Source organism: Centrocercus urophasianus, unplaced genomic scaffold, assembly GCF_019232065.1.
Source record: "Centrocercus urophasianus isolate 14NV4802_14NV808 unplaced genomic scaffold, USGS_Curo_1.0 seq_18, whole genome shotgun sequence".
Taxonomy (NCBI): domain Eukaryota; kingdom Metazoa; phylum Chordata; class Aves; order Galliformes; family Phasianidae; genus Centrocercus; species Centrocercus urophasianus.
The window spans coordinates 3,928,589-3,951,787 of NW_024884733.1; the positions used below are offsets into that span (position 1 = coordinate 3,928,589).

The 23,199-nt window shown below is 44.9% G+C and overlaps 1 protein-coding gene across 9 annotated transcripts in view; it reads left to right on the forward strand.

The window, feature by feature from the left end:
- The window catches only part of RASAL2 (RAS protein activator like 2), a 149,978-nt gene that overhangs the window by 98,412 nt on the left and 28,367 nt on the right, over positions 1-23,199 (forward strand). For 8 of the 9 annotated variants that reach the window (XM_042819276.1, XM_042819277.1, XM_042819279.1 and 5 more), the window contains 2 exons: positions 9,000-9,106; positions 19,833-19,942. In XM_042819276.1, the coding sequence (XP_042675210.1) occupies positions 9,000-9,106; positions 19,833-19,942 (217 nt within the window). Of the gene's footprint in view, positions 1-647; positions 769-8,999; positions 9,107-19,832; positions 19,943-23,199 lie in introns of those variants that run through there. The other variant, XM_042819280.1, reaches the window with a different exon arrangement.

Consider the following 23,199-nt stretch of genomic DNA (forward strand, 5'->3'; position numbering starts at 1 on the left):
CATTATTGCCGATCAATGCCGCCATGCAGGAGGAGGGGAGAGGGAGGGGTGGGAGCTTCCTCTTCCCAGATTGATCAACCTGCCATTGCATGAACAAATGCATTGTAAGAGAGGCTGGGATGCTGGTATAGTAGCTGGAGCACGGAGGGGCTTGTGAGCAGGGGAATGCCGGCTCATCTGTAGTGGGGGGGGGAGGGGGATTGGAATCATTTTTTCTTTCAGCATAAAGCGTAAAGCCTGAGCCTACAAACAAAGCCAACACTGGAGGGGGATGGCAGGGATACAGTACACTTAGCTGAGGAGCTGTCTTGCTTACTTGTTTGAGCTTTGTCAGCTCTGAAATCTATTTTTTTTTAATTTAAACCGATTCCATCATAACCTGCGACCTCCTTTGGATTTTCAAACCTCGGTTTCCTAGCTCCCCTTTTTTTGCCTTCATTTCTGTTCCTGCCTGAACTGAAAGCTGACACAAAGAGACAACAAGTGCAGATCCCCCCATGCCTGCCCCAGCGCTATGGGCCGTCAGGTGCGGGGCTGAGCGCGCAGGGCAGGACTGCACTCGCGTGTTGTCAGTGTAGGCAACAACTGGAGCACTGGAATCCCGAGACCACCCGCTCCTCCCCGCCCTGCCTACCCTGCTCCGTTCACTCGCTGTTGTCTGTATGGAAAAGTTTTCTGGCTGGAGAATGAGTCTCCTTTCTCCCGGCGATGTGGCCGAGTGGCTGGATAGCAGCACAGAAGATGAGAAAAGCCTTCTGTCATTTCTCGGTACGGTAGGGTGCTGATTGTTCTTGTGTTGTTTACATTTGACTGGCAAGCCGTTACTGCTTTCAGTGGCATTAATTTCTTCACTCCTTCAATTACCAGATGTTAATTCTTTGTAAAAGCTTTTAAATGATATGCAATTATTAATTAAACCGGCTTAGAATCTGCTTAAAATAGTTGTGTGCACACCGGGCAAAGGTCAAGCTGTAACTGGGCAGTGCCATCTTAGTTCAGCACAAGGTTTTTTTTGGACTCTAAAGTGTTTCTTAATGATGGGTTTTTATCTCTCTGTGCCATCTGACCACTTTATCCCTGCCTTCGGTCCACTTTATCCATTGCTGTCAGCTTGCCTGCAACTTCGCGACGCTCGGATGGTAAATCAAAGAGGAGACTTTGCTGAAAGTTTTTCCTCCAAAGAGAAATGCCTCGATGCATTTGGAATAAAGATCTCAGCCAAGGGATCAGATGCTGCTCTACTCTAGAAATTAGATCTAGGGAGTGCAATCAAACAATCGTGTGCTCTGTTTCTGCGTTCATACACATCAATTTAACTTTATTCAAGGAGGAAATTGAAACTGCGCTTTTATTTGTAGTCCAACATAAATACCAGCAAGAAGCTGAAACTGCTTTCGCACAAAGAAGCTGATTATTGTTTTTTTTCCCTTTCAGCTGTTGGTATTTCAGGCTTTTGGCATTTGTTTATGTTCTTTCCATCTCATCTCTGCACATCATTCCACCTCTCTTCCATGTTTCGTTGTTCTCAGGATGCATTCTGCTTCTATTCTGCTTTAATAATGCTCAGATATAAAGCCTCATACGCATCCCTCTTTCCCTCTTAAAGGACAACTTAAAGTAATTTATTTGCTGTATGTTTTTATTTACTTTTGCCATGATACAGTAGTTACCATTATGTATCTTTCAGTTGAGGAGGCAGCAGCCCATCTAGGTGTACTTTTTCCCTAACTTTTGTTGTCTCCATCCAGATTGCATAGTACTGGTGTTGCTGTCCTCTTTCCAAAAAGCTGGACTTACAGTATTCCCTCTATGTCAGCAGTTTCAGAGAGGTACAGAAGGTGGGAGGACAGTAAGTGCTCCTGGAGTCTCTCCATGTTTGCTAATTACTGTGTGCTGAGGCTTCTTTGGGAATACTGTATTGAATGTGAGCTGGGACAGGAGCATGCGTGGACTGGATGCCAGTGCTGTTCTTCAGGGCCTGCTGTTCCACACCAGGAGGCCCTTGAATTGTGTTCTAAGCCTCATCACAGAAATATTTATTAACATGGAGTTTGGAGAGTGTCATAAAGCTGAGCTATTCAAGGTGGCTTTTTTTTTTTTTAAAAAAAAGGAGATAACAGTTTCCAAACACCGCCTTAAGTCCAGAGCCCCATTAAAGGATCATTGACATCCCTCAGATATCTGCTGTACATGGAGATCTTCCTGTTTGTGTGTCCATGAGAATAACTCTTACTGCTGAAAGGTGAAATGCTGCCAGAGTGAGCAAGAGCTGTGGTCGCTCCAAGCCTGCTTCTGTCCCACTGAGGGGAATGGGGAATAGCTGCAGAGCCTTGATGCCCCCAGGAGCCAGCCTGTGTGAGAGCATCCCAATAACCAGAGCAAAGGCTTGCTGCTTAGAGAACACCTTGATTCACAGCCCTTTCACAGAGAGAGAGAAAGGATTGCTTCTGTAAGATGTGGCTCAAGGCTGTTGCTTAATAACGAGGATAATAAATATTGAAATCATACTAATGCGTGTCTAAGTCATAAGCCTCTCAAGAAATTACACTGCGGGAACGAGTTGCCATGCATCAGCTGATCTGTGTTAATTGTCTCTGTGCAATCTCTCTGCAGCAAACACAAGGTAATTTAAATTAGCAGGGGCAGTCCAAGATCGTTAGGAGCTAACGAGGACATCAGCATCTCTAGGTCGTGCGTGGTGTGCTCCTTGTGTCTGGTTATGCCTTGGCACAGTAGTCCTGGCAATTTATACTGCTGTGCGTGGAGTCAATTGGTGAAGGAGATTTTGAGGCTGATGAAGGTTAAAGAAAAGAAAAAGGGCAGCCGTTCCAGATTTCCCACAGAGGACACTTTGGACAGCTAGGGACACACATATGTTTCATTTCTGACTTGCATTTGTAGAGCTAGAGGATTTTTTCCACCACCTCAAAGTGAGCGCATCAATCTGATAACAGCTGATGATGTACTCATGAAATGCCACGTTCAGTGTCTGCAGAACATTCTCCATAAAGGGATTGTGATAGTCAGTGCTTGAAAGCCAATTTTTTTTATCTTCCGTGATATTCTTGCCCTTTCTTCCAACTTCATCTGTGCTTTCATCTGCTCTGCTTGTTATGTCTTGTCTTTCAGACTGAGCTCCTTAGGAACCAATGACTTAACATGTTGTAAGTGACTCAAATTGTCACTTGCGTTGCTTGCTATGCGTCTTCTGAATTGGGCTCTAATTCAGTTTCATTTTTTTAGATCCCAAAGCAGTGCAGGTGTCTAAGCAACAGAATTACCTGTGTGCACGTTAAAAATCACCTGGATGTTTACCTGGATCGTCTTACAGGATTTGTCCAATCTACTCAATCCTCAGTGATGCACAGTCTCTTCTAATGGTCTGGAAAAGGTTTTGATCATAATGGGTACCCAGTAGTTGTTTGATGGTGGAGTTCTATAGCAAGTGAGCTTCGCTGGGCTTCCTTTGTATTTCCCTTTTCCATCCTTGGTGGCTTTTGTGCAATTCAGTATGCTGTAACTGTGGCTTTGTTGTATTTTCTCAGACATATCTTCTCGTGGCTTTTTTCTTCCTATCTAGTTATCTCAGTAAATGGGGAAGAGCTATCTCTGCAAATTTCACTTTCCTCCTTTAAGTTATACCTGCTAGAATTTACATAATGTGTTTAGAGCACAAGACCTCAGGACTGAACACAGATCATACTTTGTGTTTGCTTTGAGCCTGGGTTTTTACCCAGGCGTTTAATTAATTGTTATAACGGCCTGTGAGTTGGGCCCCAGTCTGATTGTTTTCCCCAAGTGAGTAAAACAAGGTAGAAAACGTACTTCGAGATAAAACATGAATGGCTTTATTTATTTTCATATGAGGCTTGCTGTTTCGTTAGGCAGTACTCATCTGAAGTATGTGCCTGGGCTGCACATATCTCCCGATGCTTGCTTGCTTTCTGCTTTTTATTGCTACCTGTAATTTTGCTGGCTCGTAGGCATTTTCACCATGGTAGAAGAAATGGTAAGTAAATACCAACTGCACCCGACGAGATCTCCTTCTCATTAGAGCTGTCATTTGAGCGCTCTGAAACAACCCTAAGGGGCCAACGAGATAAAAATAACCTCTTCTGTTTTGAAGTTGTGGATGCCGTGATGTTACGCTCCATTAATGTGCTGCATGCGCTGTGTGTGCGCGTGCGTGGAGAGAGGTAGGTGTGTGAGGAGAGCCAACCACCAGGGCTGAACAAGCACCTGCGTTACTTCTGCCCTGTGTAGGTGCAGCTCACCATGAAAATGGCTAATAAAAGTGTCACAGAGCAGAAAGGCTGCATCTCTGCTCGGCTTCTTGTTTGGCTGTGCAGCGAGCTCAACTTCCAGCGTGCTGCCTTTGTAAAGCAAGAGACCAGCTCTGTGGTTCCTGTAGTCTGTGAGACGAATATTGAATCCCAGTGGCTTGTCTCTGTAGTGAACCACTCCGCTGGTGGTTGCCTACATGAGTAACATCTTCAAAAACGTGCTCCAGCAGCCAGCCCCTAAGTGCTCCAACTCTTCCAAGCAGAACTTGGAACCCCTTGTTTCTCAAAGTGTGTTTGTGAAAGAAATCATGAGTCACAACAAGTCAAGTGCTGCAGGGTTTTATTGTGTGTTTGCATTGTAGCTAGTCTGTATGACTAATTGGCCTTTTGACAGAGGAGAAAATAGTGCTGGAGATGGCCTTGAAATCCTTTAAGCGTATTCTGGTCCATGGCTATGGCTGCAGTAGGGCAGCCTGGTAAGAGGCCTCTAGGCATTATTGTATTTAAAAATGTAAAGGAAACTGTCTGTGCAGACAGGTTTTGAAAACAGCATGGCTATTTTCACCCTTAAGGTGAATAAAAAGAATAATCAATTACCAGTTTCTCACAGGTAGCTATGGAAAGGGGGTGAAAATATTGGGGTGGGTGCTTCTTTGGTCTGTGTCAGCTGGGGACGTTTGAATGCCATTGCACCTGAGAGGCAATCTTTGCCTATAGCTAAGTAATTGGTGGCATTGAACTGGTTTTGTATTTTTCAGATGCTTGTAATTAAGCTAGACTCGAGAGGCGGAATGAATTGATTCTTTTTTATGAATCACATTCTCTATTCCCTCCAGTCACAGACCAAAGCGCTGTCACATCAGGATGTGCACAGATGAAAAAAGGAAGCCCCAGTCCCTGGGATCCTGCTGTATCTGCCTTTTATTCCCCTAACCAGGAGCTCGCACATCAGCAGTCTGCCCCTTCCCGGCAAAGGCAGCACAAAGATTTCAGAGAAAGATACTTGCAGAATGAACACAGGCACAGATTTTCTTGTTTGCTGGACAGTATCTTTATCTTAGGACTTGCTGCCGTGGCAGGGATGGGATGCTCTGATGTTTGCCATGACAGAGACCACAACCAGCCCCTTATGAGTAATGACAGATAGGAGTTGTGCTTGACAACACGCTCACCCCTTCTTGGCATCCCTGGGTGGGTGCTTGAGGTTCCTGCCAGCCCTGGCGCGTGGCAGGGTCCTGCTGTGACCCATGGCACTGTCTTTGGGGTCAGCGGGACCCCTGCAGGCTTTGTTTCCATGACCTCATTTACAAGGTCACCGACCTCATTCTTCCCACTCTAACCCCTGAGGATGTTCTTTTGTTCCTGATTGTTTTCCTTGCCCTTCTCCAATCTGTTTCCAATTCAGAAAAACAGAGATGGAGTAGCAAGCACCATCCCGCAAAGCAGGGAGGTTTATTTCAGCTTTCTTTCTGCAAACCTGAGAAAAAGCTCTTTACAGTAGAATACAGATTCCCAAAGCATTGTAGGTTTGGGTTTCAAGTGACCAGAGCACGGAGTGGTGGCAAATTCAGGGGGAGCCAAAGAGCCGCGTCCTGGCTGGAGGTCAGGGAGGCAAAGCGCAGCTGAGCAAAGCAAGCTGGAGCGTGGCATGGGAAGAGCAGTGCAGTGCAAATGGGTGCAGAGAGCACTACCTGCCTGTGTCCCTAAGCACTGCCCTGCAGCCATCCCGGCCTGACTGACTCCTGGGACTAGTGCAGCACCAAGATATTTATTTGCATGAATGTTTATTTGCATAAATAATACTTCAGATCACCAATAAGCCAGGTGATAAATGAAAAGTGTCCCGTAGGGATGTCTGCAATTCATTGGTTTGATGGAGTTTTCTATTTGAGGGTGAAAAGGGGAAAAGCTGTCTGCTTCTTTTTTCTCCCCCAGAGATTGAGAGTGGATGAGGAGAGTTTCAGACTGTTTATCCATAGAAACGGTGTGATTTAGCTGTGGTCCTGGTCCCTGAGAGCGAGCAATGCAGAGAGCAATTGTGATTTAATACTGAGCCTAGGAGAGGTGCATTGATTTTTACAGCAGGTGAGGATTATGCAAGAGCAGCCTCCAGCGCTGCCTGTGCAGTCAGGGAGGGAACCATCTCATTTTTTGCCTGCTAGTGACAGTATAGATTTGTATTTACTTTTTACACAGCTCAGCAAAAATACTGCTCTATGGGCATCACAGCAGATTGCCGTTGGTTGGTGATTTTGAGTTAACCTGTCTTGACAATTCTGCTGTATCTGGATCCTGTTTTGTCCCAGGGACTGAGCACGTTGTCAGTTTGCTCTTGCTTTTTGGAGGAGAAGGGAAGGTAGTTGCATTTTTAGGTTGTTACGGGCACCTTGTGAGCATCTCCCTTTCCCACTCTTAGAGCGGCAGAAACTCATTGTGTTGATGGAGCCTTGTTTCATTGGCTGAGAACCTGCATTGCTTCAGGATGTGCGTGGAGGGAGGAGGGAGGTGAGGAGAGCCAGCAGGTCCCTGCTGTCACTTCTCAGCTCCTTCTGCTTTGAACACCGACTTTTTGCTGAGCTCCCCCCACCCTGAGCGACCACCTCTTGTTGAAAACAGGGGAGCTCGGGCTCCGGCTTTCATTTATGACTCAGCAAAGCTAACAGGCTGTGTTAAATTACCGAAGCGGCTTTGATGTGATTTCCTGTGGGTGAGGAGTGGAGCAAGCCAAGCCTATTACGTTTCTCATTACTAGTTGATCTAAAAGGAAAGGTGCTCGCCTTGCTCCCCAGCTCCAACTGCATACATCACTCTTGTTTGCTTTCATTACATTTACAATGGTAGCAGCAGAAGCAGTCGTTAAATCCTACATAATGCAGCTCCCTTTGGGAGCACAGCACTTACAGGAGAAGGTGTGCTTAGGGAAAGGGGGGTGGCAAGGAGGAGCACATCTGGGATAAATCCAGCAGCCTTCCTTGGGCCCGGGCTGCTGCTGCTCACCAGCATTGACTCCGCTCCAGACATTCTGTTCCCTACGGTGCCCAAGGGGAATCAGCCACCCTCCAGCAGCGGGATGGGCAGTGCTCAAAGCTCAGCACCGAGGGAGAAATCGCCCCGACACTGCTGTGTTGAGTGGGGTGCAGCAGAGTTCCTGTCCCATCCCTGCAGCCAGCAGCTCGGCTCTGCTCTGCCTGTTCTCTGGGGGCAGCTGTGCCATGCTCAGCCGTGTGCTCAGCAGCTCAGTCCCTGCTGGTGGTTCTGAGCTGAGTGCCAGAGGTCTTGTTGTTTTAGAGAGAAATATCTCAGGGTGAGCCACTGCTACTGCAGGGTCCGGCTGTCCTCGCCTCTTAGAATGCTCCATTTTGTTGGTCTCCGAGCATCCAAGGGAGACGCGTGTCATAATGCTGCTAACAGTCGGCTGTTCGGAAGCATCACGAGCAGTTGTGTCGCCGAAGGAGGCTTCTCTCTTCTTTTCTTCACTGATTTTGCCACTCAGCTCCCGTGGCACCGGCTGGCTGCCCGTCTCCGCACAGCTTCCTTGCTGCTCTCAATCGGGAGACGCAGGGAAATTTTCTGTAACGGAGGGAAGCCGGCAGTTGGGCGTCTGTTAATAGCCTGAAAGTAACTAATGAGGATGTGCAGTCGGAGCGATTGATTGAATAGCTGCAGTCCTTGTGCTCCCTTTTCACTCGCTCTCTCCCTGCTTGCCGTGGCAGGGAGGGGGAGCGGAGCCCCGGCGTTCTGCTGGGTGGAAGTAGCACGGATCCCCAGGGCCGGGCAGCCAGAAATGGAAGTTTAAACCGTATCTCTCTCCTGGAAGGAAAACAGCAGGAGAAAGACCGCCGCTGTCTGGAGTCACGCTTTATTCCTCTTCGCTAAGACTCGGCATTTAACAATGGACTTTCTGCTAGGAAGTAATTTTCTCCCTCCCCTCGCTAGGATGGTTTGTGGAGCTGTGTTTCTTTAAGTCTGGTGATCGAGCTGGAGATGGGCAGCACTTGTGACAAAGGTATCTGTGTGTGTCTGTGTGCATCTCGCTGTATAGAACCCACAGACGTATGGTGCGTGTGCCTTTGTGTGTGACATTTTGTCAGTAGTGTGTGTACTTTGTGAGTCAATAACAAGCCAACAAGCGTATTTTTTTAATGAATATTTGTGCTCATCAGACCAGCCTGTGTGGATTTAGGATGCTGAAGTCGTATCTTAGTAAGGTCATATTGCCAGAATGAGAAGTTGACCTATTTCTTTATATCTGCAGAGATATATGCTGTATTGCCCGGGCAGCTATGCGTCTTCTGGTGGTTGTGTGGCCCTGGCAAGTTGTGTGATCACAGGAGCCCAAACTTTGACCTTTGTCAAAGCTGTGACTAACACTGAATTTTCTGGTGTCTCGATTTCAGTTATCAGTTAATGACTGCATCGCTTATATAAAAAAGAGGAATTTTGTCTTTTCTGGTTAGCATCTCAGAAACAGTGATATATGTGTGGGTATTGATCTTCACCAGCGTTTTTATTGCCTCTTGCCTCCAATCAAGTCAGATTCACAACCTTGAATCTGTCAGTGGAAATGCCATTGTAATTTAGGGGGTAAATAAGACATAAAAACCAGGTGAGTGTAATTCAGCAGCCCAGTGTGCACTTGAAACTTTGCTGAGGCACAAAACCTGACTGATCCCCACCCCCTGCACCCATTCACCACCTTTTTCTGTTCTTCCTTAGAGGTCCCAGCAGAGAGATCTCCTCGCAGACGGAGCATCTCCGGGACCAGCACATCTGAGAAAACCAACTCCATGGATGCTGCAAATACCTCTCCTTTCAAAGTATCGGTAAGTGTGCCCTTCCTGCAAAGGGGGAATCGTGCTCACGAATAGAAGGAGATTCAAATATCAACAGTGTAGAACTAGGATCTGAAAAATGAGTAATTAGTTGTTATTTTCGGTACAGCAAGAAGTGTTGGCGAATCTTGTGAAGTACGGTGCACTGTCAGTGAGATTTCTGGTAGACCTATAGCTTCTTTTTGTTGCACTGATCGAACGTTGGAAATACAGAACACCAATCTCAGCGTGGGCAGCAGGCTATGTAAATACCTGTGTAGCTGCTGCCAGGAATTGTGCTGCATATTTGACCAGGCAAAAAGTTCCTTTGGGTAGGTAATAGTGTGTTGTTTTACCCTCAAATCAGTGAGCTACGTAGAAAACCAAAGCGGCTTTATAGTTGACTTGGGAGGAGGTGAAATCTCTGCAGGTGTCTTAATTGCTCTTTATCTCTTCAGCTTTTGTTACAAGTTCAGTTGGCTGAGAGTCTGCATGAAACGTTTTCAGCTGGTGTGGATGTTCTTGCCAGTGTCAGCCTGTGGTCAGTTTAGCCAACAGCACAAAAGCTTTTTTATTATCAGACCGAGGGCAAATGCCTCAAGTTAAAATGAGAGGCTCAGTAAGCTTTAACAATAGGTTCTCATGATTTAAACATCTAACTTGAGTATTATCTACATTTTTATTCTTTCTTTTCTTTTTTTTGCAAGAAATTTGTCTCTTTTAAAACCTGTGGAAATAAGTTACCTAGAGAACTTTATTTTTTCTTATATTCTCTATGGACACGGGTACCATTTCTTTGCCTCAGTGTATGCATTCTTGTCTTGTTTTAGATAACACTCGTCCACATTAAGCTCATTTCTTAGCCTGCCTTATATATTAATGCTGAGTTTTGATTGAATTGTATGTTGTATCATCTTTAAAAATGAAAATGGGAATTAAAAAATCAGCTATCAATTTGATGAGGGCTGTTTAAATTATGAAAAGGGTTAAATCTGATCAGAGAGTATAGAATATATGTCAGGATTTATTGGAATTAAGAAAGGTTATAGAGCAAAGGGCTGTTTCACAGCTCTTCCTGACTTCTGTGAACGGGTGGTGAATGTGCTGGATATCCACGTTGGTTCCTTTTTAGAGCCATTGAATAATATTGATTGGAAAGGACTTCTGGAACCCTCAGATCCAACCCCCTCCCCACAGCTAGACTAACTGACATCAGGTTGCTGAGGATGTTTTCCATGCTGGTTTGGAAAGCCACCAAGGATGTAGGTTGGATGCCTTGCTGGGCAGCCTGCTCCAATGTTTGGTTTCTTATTGTGAGGGATATTTCTTTTGTAGAGGCTTTCTTGTTGGATTGTAATTGGAATTTCCAGTATCTATTGAAAGACTAAGCATCACATTTTAATCTAGCAAGAAAAATAACTGAATTAACAGATGAAACAGAACATATTGCTTAGCCTAGAGGAGAGAAGATCAGGGAGGGATAGGGGGGAATCTTCACAATGTGTACAGGTACCTGATGGCAGGGGGTAAAGGAAATGGACCCAGGCTCTTCAGAGAACGGGTTAAGAGTACAGTGTGAAATACAAGGAGTTCCACTTAATTGTAAGAAAAATCTTTTTTTTGCTGTGAGGGTGATCAGACACTGTAACAGGTTGTCCAGTGAGGTTCTGAAGTCTTCTTCCTTGAAGGTGTATTCAGAACCTAACTGAACACACAGTGCTCTTGCTCGAGTTGAGCTCTGAGATGGGGGATTGGACTAGACAGACTGCAGAGGTGCCTTCCCACTTCAGCTGTTCTGAGATGCTAAAAACTATCCATCTCTTCAGTGATCTGTTCTCTGGGTAGTGCTTCTCGAGGCAGAAAGGGCCTTGGTGTAGTTACATGTGAAGCTATCACAAGAACAGTCTGTTATGTCAGGTTCTGAGAAATTTATTCTGAACCCATGGTCCATACAGCCCAGGAGGACTTCTGAACTTGGCTGTTCCCTTCCTTGTTTATAAGAAATTCTGTCTTCTTTGTCTTCATGTATAAGTCATTGCCTTGGCCTGTAGGTGTACCCACATGCTATTGGTTGGACTCTTCACCTAACTGCAAGCTGTGTTACAGGAGTGTTTGGTTGCTATGTTGTTGCTCTCTCACTTTTTTTCTTTGTTCCCATTTTTTGCTTATTTTTTTTTAATATTAATCCTATATTTAAGTAATGTTTTTTAGTTCCCACTTCCTTTCAAAATAAGAACTTTGTGGAATGTTCCTCATTTCCCCATCAGTTTATTGTGCTATCTAGGACTCTGGCAAAGGGGTGAGGTAGTGGCACGTGGCTGCATTTCTTGGGCACAAACCAGGAGACATCTAGAAGCTATTTGTGCCACGTGTAGCTGCTGTGTCTGTCTGGCCACCTGTATACCCAGAAGCATAATGCACCCTCCTGTCTTTCTCACAGGGACAGAGCTTCTGACTTTGTAGGTTTTGTTCTGAATAGTCCATTTACGTGTTGTTACTCCTTGGCAGGTTGTGGTGCAGGTGGGGGCTGAGATCACCCACTTTTAAAACACGCCAACTCCGGATCTGCTTAAAAGAGCAAGCTGCAATTAGAAGTCAGGTTGCTTAAGAATACAGATGAGCTCAAATCAGAACTACAGGCATAATATACCCATTAACCCTGTGGAGTGGTGCCGATCTGTTGAGTGGATGACAGGACAGGGGAGGAGGACTCGTGTTTCTTTGGTTGCTGCCTTCCGAACTCCCCAGCTCTCAGAAGCAGGGAGGGCATTTGAACGCCTTGTGGAAGTCTCAGATCAGTGGTCTGGGAAGAGCTTTGAGTGAAGGATGGAAGTGGGACCTGTAATGGCTTTAAAGGGGTTTGTGCAAGGTGTCATCTGTGTTTGGCAGGAGTTTGTCATATGCGGAAAGGAAATGAATAACACCAGAAGCTGCGGTTTTGTTTGTCCAATTGCTGACACCTGGTCCATGGGTTGGAGGGCTGCAAGCAGCTGCAGGGAAGTGCTTTTCGATTCTGTCTGTGGACCTGACTCTGTGCCATACCTCTTCTTCTCCCTGCTTCCACTTCCTCATGGAAAGTAGCTTAAGGCAGGGGACAGCTTAACCTTCATCCATACTGATGAAGAATTATGCTGAGACTTCCATAATAAGTTGCTTTTACAGCTTTTTAAGTTTGCATATCAGTAAAGCTATTTAAAAACTGTCTTCTCAGTCGGGCAGTGGCTTCCAGCATGCTCTGTGCCGTTTTTTCCCTTCAAACACCAGGCTGCGATACTCCCTCAGAACGAGGCATCTGTTTTTTTAATACTGCTAATTGGCATTTGTTTGGCATCTGGAATTTGGATTCATAACAGCATAATGGCCTTTAAGCGAACGTTTCCTTGACGAGACATTTTTTGTAATGTCTTCAGTGGCAGTGGTCAATGAAGGATTTATTTCAAGGAGCTGACGTGTAAAGCTCAGGAAATTTGCCTTCCAACCTCATGCACTGGAGGAAAAGAGATATATTTACACTTGGTATCCTCACATCAGGACCAACCACTCGTGGATCAACATAAGAATGGGCTTCTTCTGGTTCCGTTCCACTTAGGGATGCACGGTGGGCCCTGCTGATAGGATGCAAGACATGCAGAGATGGGAGCTCCCATTGCTTGTCCTTTTTCTTTCTTCCCTACTTCCCCAAACATCATCCCCTGCAGTGACATCAGTCTCTATCTGGGTTCACTTGTGCTAAGTGCCACATGACAGTTTCCACTGTGTCTGTGCGGTGTACTGGTAGAGGAGGGAATGCCATGAAAGGCAGGAAAATGGAGAGGGGAAGTGTGTACACGTGCTCTCTCATGTTCAGACAGCTGTGTGCTGTTTATAGAGTTTCATACATAGGAAAAACTCATATTTTTAATAATGGATATTACTAGATTGAGCAAATAGGAAGACAGACGGATCTGGCTCAAAGTAGGCACCGTGACGCATAGGTGGGCGAGAAACCAGCTTTTCCCTTCCCACGCACGCTATGTCCTGGCAGTGTCTCAGTCTCAGAGCATCCCGTTCCCTACTGCTGCACTGCCGGGCTGTGTTCTCACATTGCTCTGCCACTGTGCTGGAGCTAGGGATGGTTTCAGACCTCCTGGCATGGCAGGGTGGAGGGCTGTCAGTGAACCACTCTTCAGGCTCTTGGCACACTCTCCAGTTTGGCTCTTTTGGATAGGGTTGTTAGTGAATTGTTACTGCAAACGATATTTATGGTTATTAGTAAAAAAAAAAAAGAAAGAGACAAAAAATCGCCATCTTTGAAGTAAATAAAATGATTTTTATAGGAATCCTACGTCAATATGATGGGAAGACTGATCCTTACTGCTTGCCTTCCTTGGTTTGCTTATGGTCGAGAATATAATTGGATCTATAGGAATACAGCCTCTTTGCTCTTTAAGAGTACTGCTAAATGGAACAGAAGACAATGCAGCCAGCCTAAGTGAAGGTCAAAGCCTGATGAGATCTCGCGGCTGCCCAGCCTCATCTTTTATGCAGTCAGCAAGATTGTTGCTTCTCCCAAGCGCTGCTCCGCTGCCGTCATGCTGCCAGGTTAAGACGAGCGATCTTCCCCGGCCATGTGACTTGATGGCCTACAAGTGCATATTTTTAATTCTGCGACAGCTCCAATGCAGGGATGGGGCTGTTGATTTACATTAATGTGAGGCATCGCCGCATCCTTCATGAAAAAGCCGCTCAGAGCTGTCCTCCCTGTTGTAAGATTAACATTTCTCCTTCCTCCGCTCGCTCTGTCTTTCCTCACAATAACACGTTTGTTTAAAGCTGCTTTAATCTTCTGCCTGATATGATGCTTCAGGTTTGTTGGCCGTTATTCCACAGGTCTGTGTCTTCAGGGGAAAAAATGGAAGTTTGGCTTTCTTGCCAGGTTCTCATCTGTGCCTTTATTCTGGGATAAAGGCCTTTCAGAGGCTCTGCAGCCTTCACAACAGGTTTCTGCCCGAGTGGATTTGTTCGTATCATCAGATTGTTCAAGGCTGAGTCTTAACAGTGGCAGATCCAGTCTGGGGCACTGTCTGGTGGACCTCAGCACAGGAGCATTGGCTGTAAACTGAACTTCATCCAATTCCCCTGCAATTAGTGCAGGGGCACTATGAAAGTGGTACCTTTCACACCTGCTAACATCCCAGTCTGTCCTTGGTTTAACTCTGCTTGAATGTGTACCAACTCATTCGTTCTATTCTTTACCTCTAAATCGTGGCTTAGCCAAGTTACACACATTTTAACGAATGCATTCTCTACAAATCAGTCTTTCTGGCCCTTTTATCGCTTTTCTTGCTGTTTTTCCATTTTAAATTCCCTCCAGTTGACTCATGTAGTTCTTCAGATGAAGTTCACAGGGATGTGCGTTATCAGCTTCTAATTGCTCACAACCCTTTGTGTTATTTCTGTGTCCTTGCTGGCCCTTGCTTCACCTCCTAATTTAATACAACTCAGCATAATTAATGCGCTGTTTAACTTTTCTTCCAGATCATTAACAAAGATGTTAAACAGAAGCAATGTGCTGCTATCCCCACCACATCCCATCGGAGTGTTCCTTCCACCCTGATACCTTATCGTTTGTCATAATTACTCTTTGTAGATATTCCTGCAGCCAGCTCTCAGGTTTGTGTTACTAGCTTTGACCAAGCTCACTTCCATTAATTTTCCTAATTGCTATGGCTGCTGTGTTATCTGAAGGTTTTCTGGATTGCTGGGCTGCTTACAGGCGGGATGCCAAGCGGGAAGAGCCCAGCTCACAGGAATTATTGCCTCCTTCCTGCATAAGGACCACAAAATGCTGCAGCCCCTTGCTTCCTGCTGGGGCAGGCTGGGGTATTCCTTCCTTCCCTGGATATTGGTTTCTAGGGGTGATCTCCCGTGCTGGTGTCGTGTGTCTGAGGGCTGTGCCATGTGGGATGCCTGCCTGGATTGCAGGCTGCCGCAGCTCTGCCCAACTATGTGGCAGCTCTTGTTTCTTCATGAATTTTTCAGCGTGATCCTCAGCACTTGGAAATGTGATTCCTTCAGTACTTTTGACTGCATATCATGCAGACCACATGGAATCTCCTGATGCACATCATTAAAAGATACGTTATCGAGGTATCCCTGTTGATGTGCTGTTTCCATTTCTTTGCTTTTCTCACGACTGTCTCATCCTGTTCTGCATACCTCCTGTGGCAGGAGGCAGTTTTTCATTGGAGAGCTGGAAGTGTTATCTGGCCAAATCTGCAGTGCTGTCCCATCAGGGGAAAAATATCTTCCTGATCCTTGCTGTTGATCAGCTTGTGTCCTGGAGCATGATAATTGCTCACTCCTGTTATTTTTAAACCTGACTAATGCAGCTACATATGTTGTTCTTCCTTATATAAACACGTAATCCTTTTTTAATCTTGCTCAAAAATTTGTCTCTATAATATCTTGTGGAAGAGAATTCTGCCAGCTGATTTATGGATAGCATTAGGAAAGGTCTCCTGACAGGCACCAACATTTGCTGCCTCTCGTATGGAGATGCCCCTCGGTTTTGTTATGTAACGGACTGCACAAGGGACTTACTTAATTTCCATTCTATTTGTTTTATACATCTCTAATCCCTTCTTGCTTTTATTTCGAAAATGAATAATCGGTCTTTAAAATATATCTTTGGTAAATCCTCCTCTTGTCTGCCTGCAATCAGTTTTCACTTCTGGAGTTCAGTTTTGTTCCGGTTTTGCTGCGGAGATGAGAAGATCAGAGAAGAACGGTGCATTAGTGTGAAAGCAGTGGCAGATTTACGTAATACCACTTCATTCTTATTGTGCTTTGTTTATCCTTCATACATCCCCACACAATTTTCATCGTCCTCTGCAGGAATCACCTCTTCAGTGTGCTTTCAGCTGGTGGATGGATTTTGGAGTGTCCCAAGCCACCACCTTGCCCTTTATATTACCACACAGGTGGACATGCAGTGGGTTCCATCTGCTTTCCTACCTCAGGAGTAGCCCAGAGCTTTTTCAGAGGTGCTGATAAATGGGTTCCTAAGCAAGCTTGTACCTCTTTGTTACACGTGTCTTTGTTCTGCAGGAGGTAGGAAGTAAGCTTCATCAGCATCACATTTGCTCCTAATCCTTGGAGCACCCTGCTAGCTGTGTGTGCCCATTTTATGATCTGGCACTCTTCCTCCACCTGTCAGAGCCTTGCAGCATCCCTGGCACCTGAGAGAATTTTCACTTGGCTCTATTTTTTTTTTTCTTGCTTGCTGCTTGTGAGCAACTTTAAGAAATGAGATGCTTCATAACGAGCAGCAGTTGGGAGGCAGTTCTGCTGTCGTCCAGAGCCATCAGAGTGTTATCTTTGTAACTCATCCAAACCTTCCCCTCTGAGAGGACAAGTCTTGCTGCTCTGGAAATGAAGTTGCCCACCTGCTGTTATTAATAATGCATTAGTGCTCCTCATCGGGAATCATTAATGTTCAAGACACATTGCAAGCTTCCAAAAGACAATGTGTTTGCCTCCAGAACTGCGCAGCGTAGGTAGCGGTGCTTGCAGCACGGGGTGTAGGGCATTCCTTAGCATCACCCATTTCACTCCGGCTCCCGTGCTTTTGAAAGTTCTGCTAATATAACGTTGCATTTTATCGATTGATAATTCCTATTATAGTTATCTTTATTTTCCGTTGGTTCCTGGGTGAATTAACCTTTGACTTCTGTAACGATGAAGAGATCCATTATTTATTATGCGTGGTCTGCTCTCTCTGAATTGGAGCACCAGTGCTTTTCTTCGGTGTCCCTTTTCCATCCCTCTTCCCCCAAACCCACAGCTCTGGGAGGGATTTGTTCTGAGCTTTGTCCTGTCAGATGACAACCATCACATCTCTTTCGTCGGGCATCTTTGCGTTGAGGTATAAGAACCAAGCAGCACTATTTGGTGTTGAAATAAGCATTTAAGACAAATATCTAGTCAGTAGGATAGGAAGTAAAGTGTTACTGCATTGTGTTTTAACAGTATGAGCTGTATGAATGTTGGCAGAAAGAAAAGAAAAATAAACTTAAGTTAGAACGTGCTTGTTACGGATTTGTTTTTCATCTCTGCATACCTTTCATAGCTGTAGTCAGCATTTAAAAGGATTTCCTTTGGCAAATGGAAGCCGAAAAGCTCTGCTCAGATCTGGCATGTGAATTACTCATGCTGCTCCCAGGTTGACCAGCTGTAAGCACTGCCAGCAAGGTGCAGAGAACAGGTATTCCAAGTGATGAGGCTCTCCACTAGGAGAGTCCACTCTTTGTTTGATGAGTTCTTATTATTAAGTATGTTCTTACCCTTTTTTTTTTTTTTTTAAAGTGCTCTGGATAGCCTTATTCAACCAGAGATAAGGAATAATCTCCTAAGGAATAGATGATGTTCAATTAAGCCCAGAACATGTTTCACTAATGTAAAAGCAATGCCAATTTAAAGTTGTGCGTGCACACAGAAATGAATCTTCACAGTCCCTCTCTGGGCGGGATTTGGAGTGATTCAATACCAATACTTTTTCACCCCCGCTGAATGGGGTCAGCTTTGTCTTATTTGTCCTTAAGGGGAGAAAACCATTTTATTTCGTGTTTGCAATCCGAGTAGCATAAGAGGTACTGGAATGAAGCCAGAGTCCACCAGATCTGAATCCCTGTAGCTGGATTTGTTACCTTTTGTGCTGAGAGGTCAGAATATATGAAAGTGCCTTTGAAAGTGCTTTACATCTTCTACTTGAATTCCAGCAATGGCCCCAAGAGAAGCACAAGAGCATCTATTGATTACAGGGTTTTTTCAAAGGCACTTTTCAATTCCAGGACCAAGAAAAGTGCAGGAACATGGGTAGGGTTTGAGTAGCATACTTAGCCAATAACACTTTCTCTTTTCTGACAGTGCCTTCTCTCCCAGCAGGCTAGGTTGGTTTTTGTTGTGGGAATTTTTATTTTAGGGGTTTTTTTGAGTGGTTTGGTCTTGTTTTTTTTTCCTGCAGGGGTATCTTGGTATCTTTTCTTTTACACTTTATTTTCTGTTTCAGTAGCAATAGCAGCTTTCATCCCTCAGGAGCCTGCTGGCTGGCAAGCCTCAGCAACTGAAGGGCAGCCTTAGATGTAGCAGTATGTCTAGATGCAAAAAACACATTCCTCCTTCCCTTGTCCCATGTGGCATCATCCCATAGGCCACATGGCATCCATATTCCTCTGAGCTGCCCGTGGGCTGTGGTGTGAGGGAGCTGGTTGTTCCCTACACAATATTTAGGAGAGGACGATCTGTGTGTGCTTGGTATCCAGCCAGCTTTAGGTATGGATAAGATTTTAGTAATATATCGCCCTCCAAATCCAGTGAAGCAGCGTTAAGGAGTGCAGGGAGATGGAGAACTCGTGCAACTTGTGCATCAGTCTCTATGGAGGGCACAGCTGTATGGTTTGGGGAAGGATTTGGTTATAGGTGTGGAAGAAGGGAAAACTGTAAAAGGACCACGTGTAACAGAATGAGGAAAGGCGGTGGGGGTTGAGGAAGGATGTGCGTGTTTAAAACAAAAAGGATTTATGTATGTATTTATTTATTTATTTACTGAAAGAAGTACTGAAAGCTTGGGGAGATCATGGCAAAAACAACTGGGAAATTGATTTGGAGCTGCTTGTAGATGAACCTGGACAAATGCTGGCTTTGCCATTTGGAACAACTTCGTCCTCCAGCAGCTCTGATGAGAACAGGGTTTTAGCCCTCTCCTTTGTATACCATCAATAAACCTCATTTTCTTCCTGAAGAGGTGAAAGCGATACAAGATTTTTCAGACTAAAAGATTGTAGATAATGTTTTCTTGTGTTGTGTTGGCCTAATTTGTACTAGTCTGTAAAATGAACAAGTTGGATGCTTCCATCTGGTCGAGTCACCTGCAGCCAATAAAACACTCTTGCTTTGTCGGTGTTTTCTGAGTAGGGAGGAACAGAAGACCTTGTCTGTCTCCAGTTTGCTGAGCTCTGTATTACAGCAGGCAGCTGTGGGCAACATCTGTCACCCGCCCCAAATGCAGCTGAAGGGTTTGCCTTACAAATTGTGTTCAAAAGTGGCTGTACTCGATTTCTAGCTCAGAGAAACATCGAGGATGGGATGAAGGGCTAGCCCCAGCTGGCTGTTGCTGTCACTAGACCTTTACAAGACTGGAGATCTGCTAGGTCAATCCACCCAAAGAAAATTCATTTTGAGCAAATTCTGTCAACTGGCCTTATAAGGTTCTTAACAAACATGGTTTCACTTGCATGCATTTGGTGTATCTCCTGACAGCAGCACTCTGTGAAGGAGCAGGATGGATTCAGCCAGAAAAATGCTGCTTAATCCTATGGACTTTAATATTTGCTTTGATCGTGCCAAAGAATGTATATGCATGCATGCTTGCAGCCCCTGGAAATATTTTGATAGGATATGTCTTTGCATGTTGCATAAAGTAATTCAGGGAGATACAGGAGCCTTTTGATCTTTTGTATAGTAGTTGTAATTCACTGAAACGCACCTGCAGCATGAGAAGTGCTAATTATTGCAATTTGAAGCTGTCACATACTGGAACTGTCATTAACAACGTAGTCCTGCCTTTCTTCCTGTCCGGAGGAATCCCAATACAGCACGTTCCCCACAATCAGCAGGAATTGCTGCCGAGTTCGGACTCAGTGACGGTGCACTGATTGATTTATGACTGGCATCTCACTTGTATGACTTCTCATTTCAGGGCTTCTTCAGTAAACGTCTGAAAGGGTCCATCAAGAGGACAAAGAGTCAGTCAAAGCTGGACAGGAACACAAGTTTCCGCCTCCCATCACTCCGCAATGCTGATGACAGGTAAGGGTCAGTGCATCTCCCAAAGCAACCCTGCCTTATCCAGAGGCACTTTGTGAAATCTACGTGCAGCGTGTATTTCAACTTGTAAAGGGAGAGAAAGGAAGGGTTGTGGTTTTTTTGTTAAGCTGGCAGATGGATGGTTTTGGAGCTGAATGGTATGTTAGAGGTTGTTTTTCTAATTTACTATACATTGTATCTATGGTCCTATGATGCATCATTGACGTAGGGCTGAAAACTTTTACTGCAGTTAACAGTTGACAAAAAAAAAAAAGTTTAGTTTAAGCATCTAGACTCAAATACTTCACCTGCATCTGTCCCAAATAAAGTGCAGACTTGAAATTTCATGATACAGTACCATCGGATTGATTGGCTCTAACAGAACCTTGCCTCAGTGCATGCAGCTGATCTGCAGATCAGTGCAGTGGCCAACGTGAGGATTGTGCTGGTGCAAGCAGATCAGTTCAGCTAGCACAGGCAGAGCCCAGGGATGTGCAGTGCAGTTCAGGTACATTAAAAGTCCTTGCTAATGTCAGGAGATGCTATAGCTGCTGCAGTGCGGAGTCCTGCAAGGAACAGATGGTCTGTTATGCAGAAAACTGGAAAACTCAGTAACTCCTGTCCATCTTGGTACATTCTGCTTGTTTTGCTTCTGTCTGCTGGTTCAGGCTTGAGTGAATTGTATGTGAGGCAAGCAAATGCTCATCTTACACGTTTTTTTCCTAACTACTTATAAAGTGTCCTGATTGTCTTCATTAAACGTTGCTGCGTGTAATATTCCACAGCAGCCCAGCAGGAGAACTAGAATGAGTGCAAAATAAGTTGCCCTGCACTTAACGCTGTGACAGGCTTCTCCGATTTTACACCGTTTAGTGCATTTTCCCTTCTTCTGTAGCTGAGCTGAATTCATTAGTTGCATCTGTCATGCTGTGCTGCTTCAATCAATGGCCCTATCTTCCCCAGCTGAAAGGCAGCACCATAAAATCATGGAGATAGCAAGGCTTTGGGTGTTAGGGGTCTTGTTAATTCCGTGAGTTACAGAACAGGCTGTTGTTGCTTTTCCGTCATGGCGACGTCCACCTCTTGTGTTTGAAGTCCGGTTTGTGGTGGGTGGTTTTTTGGTTTGTTGTATAACTGCCTATTTTCAGGGAGTTGCAACTTTGCTATAAAAAGCAACTTAGTGAACAAAAGCACATGAAATAATGCCACCCAGTGATAAAGTACCTGTTATTTTTACTGTTGTTGGCTTGATGTTTTGTAATGCAGAAATGTTTTTGCCATAAATGACGCATTTATCTTTCCCTCGCTTGGTTCTCACACTAAACATGGACTGATGATGCTTTCTGTTGTACTGTAAGGGAAATGCTATCACTTTGGGTAAGCCAATAAATTTAGCTATAATTAATACCTACAACTTTAAGAAATAAGCACAACAAACCTTCTCTTTCAAACAAGTTCACTCATTCCTCCTTGCTGTTGTGGACATGAGTTGTGTCACCTAGACCCCAACAACACGTGGCTTTTCTCTGGCTGTTTCAATAGAATAACATCACAGAATCACAGGTTGGAAGGGACCTCTGGAGGTCATGCCCTGCATGGTGATGGCGTTAGGCATAGTCAGTGCTGTCAAGTCTCTAGGTATGGATTTAACAAGGAGGAGCCAAGAGAACTGAGAAGTTCCAGTGGCAGAGTCCATGCACAATTTTGGGTGACAGAAAATTGGAATTGGAAAACCTCAGGATGTAGGAGAGGGACAAGCTAGGGGTTGCATTTTCCATCCTGCTGTGGTTCTGTCTGGCCTCTTACATTGAGCAGCATCCCAGTGCTGGAGATGGAAGTCCATCCGTGTTCTGGATGTTCAGTGCCTTGATACCATTACTTGCTACTAATGGAAGTAAGCATTTTTGATAATGAGTCCACACAGTCCTCCTCCTTTCAGAAGTACATGGGCTGAAGTGAAGGGAGTGCAGAGCTTGGAGGCAAAGGGGGTCATCAGAGAATTGCCAAGCTATGTAGAAAGCAAGCTGAGATGAAGTTTATTTGGAGATGAGCTTTGCACAAATGATGGTGGCTGTTCCACAGCATGTTTGTGTTTGTGATGCAGGTGAGGTTCATGAACTGCTGATAAGTTGTTCTTGGAAAATGCCACAGCACCACTCAACCTTGTGGCTTCCTGTGGTTGAAAAGATTGAGAGCCTTATGGAGTTCTCTTTGCATTTGTGGTCTAATCAGTGCACAAATGGAACATAGCAACTTTGGAAGAACGTGGCTGGAGCTTTTCTAATGTTATTTCTAATTTTGCAAATAAAATCTTCACAAATAAAGGAAAATTGTTTCCAAGTGAAACTTGGCAACGGTTTCTCCATTCCCTCATATACCTTTCACTGTGTTAGCTACAGGTGCCTGAAAAATGCAATTGGTGAACAGACCAGCAGGAAAAACAATTCAAAAACCCCCTAAGATGAGGAACAGATTGGTATACTGGGAAGAGATGAGCTGGAGGGAAGAAGGAAGCTAAAAAAGAGTGATTAACCTTTAGAATTATGCTCTTATTTGGGATCTTTTCAAAGGAACAAGTCAGCTACACCTGTGTGCCCATGAAAGAAGGTAGCACACAGCAGCTGGCTCTGAACTTGCAAGAGGGAACTGCCGTTTTCCCACCTCCTGCTCTGCTTGCTTTCTGTATGAGGCTTGATCTGTTGCTCTGCAAATGTCCCATAGCTGCCCCAGTGAGTCAGCCCTTTCCCACTTGGAGCCGGCAGTGCTGGGTGATGTCATGGTGCCGTGCTGGCTTTCAGGGCCAGATGGACTGATAGCATCTACCTTTTCTTGCTGTGACAAATACAGGCTTCAAAGAAATTATTATGTAGCTTTATAAATTAAAACGCTGAAAGGTTGGAAGGGAGTAGAGGCTGCTGGCATGTTGTTTTTCTCATTCTTTTGAGGTGTTTGAGTCCTGCTAAGAAGCAGGAGATGCTTAGAGATGAGTACCTGCAGCAAGCTGAAATAAGGAAGATTGTGGTGCACATTAAGGCTTGGGATAGTGTAACAGTGCACGCCACTCCAGATGGTGACAGAGGATGGACGCTGTCTGTTCAGAGTCAATTTAAAATAGATAGGATTCAGGAATGCTGTAAGGGAGTGCTGGAGATAACTTGCAGATATTTTCATAATCAGATTTGGCGTTCCAGCAGAAAGCAGTTGGCCAAGCTACTTTGTTTTTCTGGGTTTTAAACTTCAACTGGCTTAGTGGGGGGGAG